Here is a 9,459-nt window from a genome sequence, read left to right on the forward strand (position 1 = left end):
AAAGACAAACTGAAAGTAAATATGGGTGAGTAATCGAATGCACATGGTTTTGGTGGGGGGTCCTCCTCACAAAATGCAAAGCTTGAGGTTCTCCAAGGAGACATTTCCAGGTCAACAGGGTATGCTCAACAGCAAAATCAAAATGTCCCCTTTCCAGCCTAGAGCTTGAACCTCTGGTTTCAGGGGAAAAGGCAGCTGAGCTCTTTGCCCTGGTATTCAGCATCCTCTCTGCCTTTTTTTCAGTTCCTTACCCACCCTCTACCCAGGAAATCACTTTATCTTATTTCAAAGAAAAATGATTTAAAAAAAAAAATGGGGAGAATTTCTTCTGTACCATAACATTCCCAGCTCTGGTCTGTGATGCCTTTGGTCGCCTCAGCCCCACACAAATGAGATTTTCCAATGCATCTTCATTTCCTTGCATTCTCCGTTGAAAAGCACTGTTACAACCACGTCCCTGGATGTCGGAAGAAGGTCGACATAGGAATCAAACAGCGTTTTTATCAGGAATCCTTATCTTCCTCCTACTTCTCTTACTGCTTGCACGTTACAGTGTTACAACCCCTCTCCCCCTCACACACTTTCCAAATCCCACACCTTGGGGAGTGTAGGAAAAAAATCTTACAAAGGAATTATTTTCTGTATGTGCGCATGATTACAGAGGCATGGTATCATAATGGGAGCTTCAGATGGGGAAATCTTGGAAAATGAGTGCCTGGCTAAGGCTATGAAAGAGAAAAACAAAGCAGGGTGTTCTTTTCTAAATTCATGCTCTTCTTACAAAATATAGATTACAGTCTCAGAGAGAGCCGCCTTTAGAGGATTTCCTTTCACCAAATTGTCTCGGTCCCTTAATTGTACTATTTAAACCTCGCTGAGTACTTTGTTTACGGTCCCTAGTGCCGGCTGCGTCTCCCTCTGGCTTGCTGGGCTGGCAGCTGTCTCAGTCTCATTCTGGCGGAGAAAGGTAAGGATCTTTTCCTTGCTCTTTGAAAGATCTGGGGGAGAAAGGCAGAATGCCAGCGGGGGTTGGAGGTGGGGAGGGTTGATATCGTTCATGGATTTGAGGCTCTCACAAAAGTTCTCCAAACTTAAAGGAGACTCCTACAAACCCTGAGCTAAAGAAAAAGAGCCAGCGAGATTTCCTCTCTCCGCTGAAAAGAGAGGGTTGGCAGAACGTAGGCTGGTTGTATTTTGGATGAAATTTTGCTGTTGGGGACAGGTGTCCCTGAAGGGATCCCTGCTTGTTTAATCGTCCACAGGAACAGGGTACTAAGGAAAATAGACGTTGATAGGCATTGGGCAGGGATCACCAGGAATCTCTCTGAATTTCCATTTGAAGATGTAAAGTTTCTTAAAGCGCTGTGCGACAGTAGTTGCCATGAAAGGCGTCAATTCTCCCGATACCATTTCCGCTGGATCCCAAAGCTTCCTATTTCATTGAATTCATCAGTACTAATCTGTTCTCTGCTTGGAGCCTGGAGATGTGTATTTGCATATCCAGGCAGATGGGCACTGGCTGTGCAGATGGACGGTGGGGGGTGGGTGTCACCTGGAGCCAGGAAAGGTCAAAGCGTGGTCTCAGAATTTACTGCGAACCTGCCCACGCCCCCAGGGCACAGCCACACTCACTGTCACTCAGTACGGACGAAGCCTAGGGCTCGTTATGAAAACAGATGCCCCTAGAAGCTTGCTTCATATACTTTGGCTTTAGTAACAGAAGTAAGATTGAGAAGGGATACTGCAGATTGAGCCAGGGGCACTCTACTGCTGAGCTGTATCCCCAACCTTTTTAAAAATTATTTTTAATTTTGAGACAAAGTCTCCCTCAGTTGCCCAGGCTAGTTTCACACTTGTGATCCTACTGCCTCAGCCTCCCGAGTGTGCACCACCTACCTCAGCAGGAAGCGTGGTCTTTAACAGCCCAAGGTGGTGCTCAGAGCTTCCTTGGACTTTTTCTTTTTTTTCTTTTTCTTTCTTTCTTTCTTTCTTTCTTTCTTTCTTTCTTTCTTTCTTTCTTTCTTTCTTTCTTTTTCTTCCTTCCTTCCTTCCTTCCTTCTTACTCTCTTTCTTTCTCTCTCTCTCTTTCTTTCTTTCTTTCTTTCTTTCTTTCTTTCTTTCTTTCTTTCTTTCTCTCCTCCCTTGTAGTCCCAGCACTTGGGACAGTAAGGCAGGAGATTGTGGATTTGTGAGTTTAAAGCCGTCTGTGCTACATACGGAGTTCAAGGCTCACACAGGCTACACAGTGAGACTCTGCCTTAAAACCAAACAAAACAAAGCAAAACCCAGTTGATTAGCCCCTTCCCTCCCACCATCTACCTTCCAAGGGCACTTTTGCAGGTTCTGAAAAGCACTGGTTCTACATGCATTTGACTCTGCTCTTCCAGGTCAGTGATGCACTCCTTGTCCATGATGCCTCTGTCCTCTTAGGTCCCATGTCTTAAAACCACTATGACTGATGGAGACCATGGGTACCTCAGCATGCGGGGCTCCCCCGACTCAGCCAGGCCCCAGTGGCTTTTCATCTTTAGCTTCTTAAATGCAAAGCCCTCTTCTGGCTCCTGTTCTAGGAGAAAGAACTTGTGGTCTCTCTCCTTTTGTGACAATATCAGGGCTTTGTTACTAGACAGGGCTGGAAGAGGAGGGTATCACAGAGCAGGTGAGATGTTTGAGAACATCCCAGCCCTGTACCAGCAGCTGGATAGACCTGACAATTCCAGAGAAAGGGAAATAATTAATATCTCCCGAGAGTTAAAGCTCATTTGTAGGTATAGTTTATTACAAGGAGTTGGTGACACTTGCATGGATTTTAAAAATGGACAGCAGCTAATTTTCAGCTACGGAAGTACAGGGATGAGCTTCTAATAGTCTCCCAGCATTATCTCTGTTTGTTTTTTTCAAGAGATGACCTGGGGTTTTGTGTATTTCAAGCACTTTAAAATTTCACATGGCTTGTCTGTAAGACAGCATAACCCTATAAGGCCCTGCATATGGTCAGAATAGACTTCTTTATTTCTTGTGACTTTTTAATTTTTAGTAGTGCTGACGGTCAAACCCAGAGCCCTGAACATCCCTGAGCTACACCTCCAGCCTGGAACAAACATGTAATTTCGCTGTTTCAGAGTATGAGGTGTCAAGTTGCACGTTCAAATGCTTTACAATACTTTGCTCCTTTTGAAAGTGGGTCAGCGGACATCCAGGCGCGGGCATAGATGGGAACCTTGTTGCAGACCTGTTGAACCAGAATTTACATTTACCAGTTATGTATGCATTAATGGCTGAGGAGTTCAAACTTAGATTTTCTTTCTTCCTATGATCTTTCTCAGGTTACTCAACCTCTCGGAGTTGTCATTTCCTCACTTATAAACTAATGAAAATTAATGTTAGTGTGCCGTATTTCTTAAGCCGTGCCCATAGGAGTTGCTTTTTAAAGGGCGGTGATGTTGGTGAAGATGATGATGATGACTTCAGAGTTGCCAGTTACTGTACCCTGGCTCACGCAATAAGCCATCGTATTTAAATTAAACGGACTGGTTTCCACCCTTCAACCACAAACATTAGCCTTTCCCACCCTCATTCCTAAAGGAATTAACATCAAAGGAGGGTGGGGTGAGTGATAAGCTTCAGAGGATCACACAGACAAGACCTAGGAATGTGGACTTTTGCTGATGTCGAGGCTGATTTCAGCTGCTCATTGACGTCACCACGGTTTCTGTGCCTCCCTGGAGCTTCTGTCCTGCACGCAGCAGCTCTGTCCCCTCCGCCGGGTCTGCGTTGCTGACTCTGGGATTCTCTTCTGAAAATGCCTGCTGGGTGGGAGGAAGGTCTGGAGGTTGGCTGGGGAAAAAATGAGTAATTCAAAGCAGCCTGCTTCATAAACGCTGCAAGAGAAATAAAAGTAAAAGCTGGCTCCTATCTCTGGGGACTGTAGAAATGATCCTGACTTATCATGTCACTGAGCAGAGTAGGGGGAAGCCAGAACTAGGAATCTGCTGGCAAGGAAAAGAACGGCAGGGGGGGCTGTTAGGGAGGGGCAGACCTGAGGAGGAGGGAATGAAAAGAGAGGGAGGGAAAGACAAGCGTCATTTAGGAGCAGAGGTAGCCTGAAAGCAGGGAGGTCTCTGGGATTCAAAACCAGACCTACAGCAAAGTACTTTTATATTTATATATATATATTTTTCTTTTCCCCAGAGGAAATCCCTGCCTGACCTGTCATTTTCCTGACCACACTGCTATGACAGGCTCTTTCTTTCTCAGAAGTTAAAGGAAGACACGCACGTGTGCCCAATTCTTCCAAGTCCAGTGGTTTCCCTGGGAATGGACAGCCTCCCTCCAAGGTATGTGCAATTCGTTTGGGGACCTATCTTTTCAGCTTAGCACAACTGCAGCTTTGGAAAGAAGTTCTTTGTGGGTTTTTGTTTTTGTTTTTGTTTTTTGGTCTCCAGAAATGATATCAAATATCCTCTAATTGGCATAGCAAAATTTGTTTTGTTTTGTTTTCCTCCGGTACCGGGAACCGAACTCACGACCTTCAACTTGCCAGGCAGGCGCTTTGCCGCTGAGCTAAATCCCCAGCCCCTGGCACAGCAAAATTTATGCTGTCATTGAACAGTGATTTAATCTGGTGATTAGAGCTTACAAACAAGCAGGCAGCTCTAACAGTTTCATTGCTCAGTGAGTGATATTTTGACTTCCCAGGGCTGGAAGGAACCAGTGAGATTTGATTGGGGGTTGCATTAATTTTCATTTGATGCTTAATATATTCAGTAGAGTAATCTCATTAAAAACACCTCTGGTGTCTTCTTGTAAACTCCAGGTCACTATGACTAGTCTACATCTCCAAGCTGTGAGACAGTGACATCTCCTGTGTAATCAGAGACAAAATTATTCATCAGTTTCTCATGGGAATATTTCAGCCAGATGTTTTTGATCAAATTTTTTCCTAAAGTGTTCAGGCTCAAAATATTTAAAAAGGGGCAGGTTTCCTACGTAAGCATGCGGGGAAAGAATAAATGTCAAATTTTACTACCTAGCACGCTTGTTTAAATGTGACCATGTATGCATAATATCAAAATTCTTTGCTGAGTTTGGGACAGAATTTGTCAACTGAAAGCTCAGTGTTGATTTTATCATTAACCTGAAAAAGTAAACACACAAAATTATACCTCGTGAAGTTGCTGGATTTTTTTTTCCCTTTTCAGATGGAGAGGAGAATGTTGCCACATTTCTGATAACAAACCTTTACCTTATTGGCTGTTGTGGGGTTTCTTTTCTCTGAACTGCCCATCAGCCATTAGGGGAGGGGATTAAAAGGTTTGGGCTCAGGCTGCACTGCATGTAGTAGTAACACAGTAAAGGCTGGTTGGCAGTCAGGTGACGGAGAAGATCATCATATGTACGCTGGCCGCTGGTCTTGACACTGATTCCGTGGGCAGTGAATGGGTAGTTTGGAAAGAATGTGTGTTATGCCCGGCAAAATTGGCAGAGTTCAAATTGCTATGAGTTATGGAACGGACTGTTTTATAACGTACTCTCCTCTTAAATGAGGCCATCTTTGCATTCAGATCCAGGCCTTTCTGGGCTTAGGAAGAAAGCAGAAGCAATGCACAAAGTGAAAAAGCTTACAACAGAAACTATAGACTGCCAGAGAATATTAAAACACTGAAAAAGGCTTCCTGCTTTCAATATCTTCCCCTTTTTATGTTTATCAGCTTCATCTTGCCTTTTTTTTTTTTTTTTTGCTCAAATGCAAAGGGAATGCAACCAGTTTGAAAGAAGAGAAGTTGCTTTTCACATGCACGGAACCTCCAGGAAAGGAGGTGCTTCTACTTACTTCCACAGGCAGGGCTCATTCTGATGCAGTTAGGTGATGCTGTTTCCTGTCATCTCCACAGCTTCCACCCTCGTGAGACTCTCGAGCTCTAGGCTGTGAACCCAGCTAGGAAGTACCGCTGCAAACATGACTGAAGAGCCTATAAAAGAGAGCCCGGGAGCCCCAAAGTCCCTCACACCAGTGCCAATGGAGAAAAACCCCAAGAGTGAAGTGGTGGTCACCGCAGTCCCGCTGGTCAGTGAGGTTCAGCTGCTGGCTGCGACAGGAGGCGCTGAGCTCTCCTGTTACCGCTGTATCATCCCCTTCGCCGTGGTGGTCTTCATCACGGGGATAGTGGTCACCGCGGTGGCTTACAGCTTCAATTCCCACGGCTCCATTATCTCCATCCTGGGCCTGGTTCTTCTCTCCTCCGGACTTTTCCTGTTAGCCTCCAGCGCCTTGTGCTGGAAGGTGAGACAAAGGAGCAAGAAAGCCAAGCGACGGGAGAGTCAGACGGCTCTGGTGGCCAATCAGAGAAGCTTGTTTGCTTAAGACTGAAGGAGACCAAAGGGGTTATGGGGCATGAAAAACCTGCTCTGACTTGGTCAGCCCACTCATCCAGAGCCAGCCAGGGAGGGAATGGGCCTGGCTTTGGGGCAGACTAGAAAAATGGAGGGGGGTTGAAGGAGGAGGCTCCATCCATGGAGTCCTCGTCTGTGAGGAATGACCTGCTTCTTTAATGTCTTCTTTGTGAATGACTTCATTAATGACAAACTTATTCCTAAGGGCTATTTGCTACGACAGAAGAACCAGCTTTGTCTTTACATTAAACACGTTGGGAGGGGGGCACAGGAGATACATAGCATTAGACGGCATTGCTTCATGTTGGAAAGTAGCCAAGGAATGATGAGAAAATAATGAAATAGTCCTGGCACAACAGACGCCTACCTCCTGAAGAGACGACCCACACTCTTTAAGATGTTGTATTAAAAAAAGTGTTCTGCTGAAGGTCTACATTGCCTTGGACTTCACATACACGTAGGAAATTCTGTGACAATGTTTTTCCATATGTTGGTCCTTTTATTTTTCACTCTTAGTAACTCATCACTGGTGGTACTTTACTTGGAAAATAAACTAATATTTTTTTATATTATAACCTTGGACAGTTTTATGTGATCATAATGGGTCAGAAGTATAGCTAATAGATGATGTGGGGGGTTAAATTAATATTACTATAATCCTGTATAGCACTTCTGATGATTTTTATATTAAAGTTCAATGTACATTTTATTCAAAATAATAAATACTCATTGCTGCTGAAATTTTAAATAGTTGCTTCTGTTTTATTTTTATTGCAGTCTCAAGTTGTCCATCTTCCCTCTTTTCATTTGCAAACTGTTGACTGTATTTTTCTCAAATGGACATGTTGCTTCTTAACTATATTAGAAATTTTTTAAAAATTTTTTTCATTACTTCTGAAGAATAGTACTATTATCCTTACTATATGCTAAGCATTTCTGTGCCATTATATTTAGGAAATCAATGTCTGGAATCAGAAATTTTATTCTGTTCTGTTAAGTGTGGATTGCATTATTCCTGAATTAGTCATTAAAAATTATTTGCTTAACACAGGTTTCTGAGCACCAGCTATATGCCAGGCATTATGGAGTTTTGCAGACAGCTTGCTGTGTTGGTTCAAGCACTGTGTAAGGAAGGTTACTGCTTGAATTCTTCTGTGGATAGTGAACAGTCCCACAATGAGGACTCTACCCAACAACTCCAAGCAGAAATATTCCTCATTCACATAGTTTAAATCACATTAAGCCAGAGTAAGAAAATAGGCACAAACACTTAAAGCTTGGTTAAAAAAAAGCTAAGTCTAGTATGTTCCTGAAAGGTATTCTATGAGGGATTTGTATTGAAAAATGTAATTAAATATGGCAGGAACCATCTGGCACAAGGACTTCCGGGTGCTTGCATAGTATTGGTAACCGGAAACGCCTCGGTGGTTTTGGCGGTAGTCAAGGTTCCTCCCAGCCAATGCGAAAGAACGAAACTGTGCTCATTCAATGGCTGTGGATACGGCTGAGTTTGACACAGCTCTTTTCAGCCCCAGGAGAGTCAGTCTCCCCGCTGCTGTATGAAGAAATTTGTCAGGCAAGGCTCAAGTTCTCCAGTCTGCTCCAGACAGATGTATCAACTTGCACTCCCCCTCGCGCTCCCAAAGCTCCTACTGAGTTAGCCAGAGTACTGACCATGCCCGCAAGGGCTCTGGTTCTCTGCCTTTGCGTCTGCCTAGAGTTCTCTGTTCCCTCCCCTCTAATGACAAAGCCGTACTCTCCTCCACCTCAACCCACTGCAGCCCTGCTGCACGTCACCACTTGGCCCCATCACCACCTCCTCCTGGAAACCTCCCTTTATCCAGGTAATGGCTCTGGCACGGTCATTATCTCTTTACTCCCTGATGGTGCCTTTCCCTTCCTCTCAGGCTAGTGGCATGGTATTTCATTCCACTTCCAAAGTTCTTTAGAAATGTGGACTGTCTTTAGTCACATAATGTGACTACCTAACATTATGTCTCATAAAGAATGCAACATGTACCTAATTAAGGTACTAAGTGAACTCAAGAATGAAAACTCAGCAAGTGTCCTTTGGTGCTGAGGACTCTGTGGGGGAGCAGGATGCTGAGGACCGAACCCAGGTCCTTACACTTGCTAGGCAAGCACTGTACCACTGAGCTAAATCCTCAACCCCTAACAATCTTATGGTTGACTGAGAACTTTCCCCCAAATAGATCATTGCACTCCACTTGCCTCTAGTACAAGCACTAGGTCTGAATGAGTGTTTAGTACCTTGGTACCTTCAGCCAGACCCCCTACCCATCCAAAGTCTTAAAAAGCAAACGCATGAATTGTTTCCGGCCACCAGGGGGCCTCGTACTGCAACTGGAGACCTGGAAGAAATCATGTGCAAAGAATTATACGTAAGGACTAAAATGGGATCATGTATGTAGATAGCAATGTCTCTCCTAGCTGTGAAGAGTTGGAGGAGCTTCTCTCATTGCTCAATCCCCTAAATCACCTTACAGTGGCTACCTCAGGGCCCTTCCAGTATGGCAAGACTTGCCCTTTCTGGGGAGCCTCCCTCCAGTCACATTCAAAGTTATGCACCCCTGCCAAGCTGTAACGCACAAGGATAATCCTACAAACTGTGAATGACAACTCCCGTGAGATGAATAGACTAGACTTGAATTACAGTCACAGCTATCCCATAGCATGTCCTCATTGAGCAAAGGCTAGCTTCACAAATGGTTCTATTATGTGCAGGTAAGTGTTAAATATGTGCATAGACATTATGTATGTATAAATATATTAAAAAGATCATCTGATCTTACCCCCAAGCACCAGGAATCAGCTATATCAATGGCATAGTTGCCCCCCACCCAACTAACCCAACCCAGAATGCACAGGAATAACATCTAACTTACCCTGTGCAGAGGGTTATAGCTCAGGCTACAAGGACAGATGTCTGGAGTCTCTGCTCCCTCCACTTTACTGTCTTGGTTAATCTAGGGAATCTTTCCTAGAGAAGATTCTTAAGGAGGTCATGTGGTCTTTTCACACCATTCATTCACAGAGAGAGAGAGA

The 9,459-nt window shown here is 44.3% G+C and overlaps 1 protein-coding gene and 1 long non-coding RNA gene across 3 annotated transcripts; one reads left to right on the forward strand and one right to left on the reverse strand.

The window, feature by feature from the left end:
• Positions 1–889: 889 nt before the first annotated feature.
• Positions 890–7,141, forward strand: Tmem100 (transmembrane protein 100). Of its 2 annotated transcripts, XM_005394080.2 has the most exons (3): positions 890–967; positions 4,192–4,337; positions 5,895–7,141. In XM_005394080.2, exon 3 carries the CDS (start codon positions 5,960–5,962, stop codon positions 6,362–6,364), a length of 405 nt encoding a protein of 134 aa, XP_005394137.1. In that variant the 5' UTR covers positions 890–967; positions 4,192–4,337; positions 5,895–5,959; the 3' UTR covers positions 6,365–7,141. The 2 variants fall into 2 exon arrangements, with proteins under 2 accessions (XP_005394137.1, XP_013374893.1); XM_013519439.1 differs by lacking the exon at positions 890–967 and having other exon boundaries at positions 4,073–4,337.
• Positions 2,759–5,923, reverse strand: LOC102016548. Its single transcript, XR_262587.2, has 2 exons — positions 5,834–5,923; positions 2,759–3,809 (listed from the first exon to the last, which is right to left on the reverse strand). It is a non-coding gene; the product is annotated as an uncharacterized LOC102016548 (long non-coding RNA).
• Positions 7,142–9,459: the final 2,318 nt, after the last annotated feature.

The sequence above is a fragment of the Chinchilla lanigera genome, unplaced genomic scaffold, assembly GCF_000276665.1.
Source record: "Chinchilla lanigera isolate Chin_1 unplaced genomic scaffold, ChiLan1.0 scaffold00050, whole genome shotgun sequence".
Taxonomy (NCBI): Eukaryota; Metazoa; Chordata; class Mammalia; order Rodentia; family Chinchillidae; genus Chinchilla; species Chinchilla lanigera.

What these genes read in the sequence shown, in the direction of transcription:
- Tmem100 (XM_005394080.2), top strand. Translation starts at nt 5,960, where the DNA reads ATGACTGAAGAGCCTATAAAAGAGAGCCCGGGAGCCCCAAAGTCCCTC.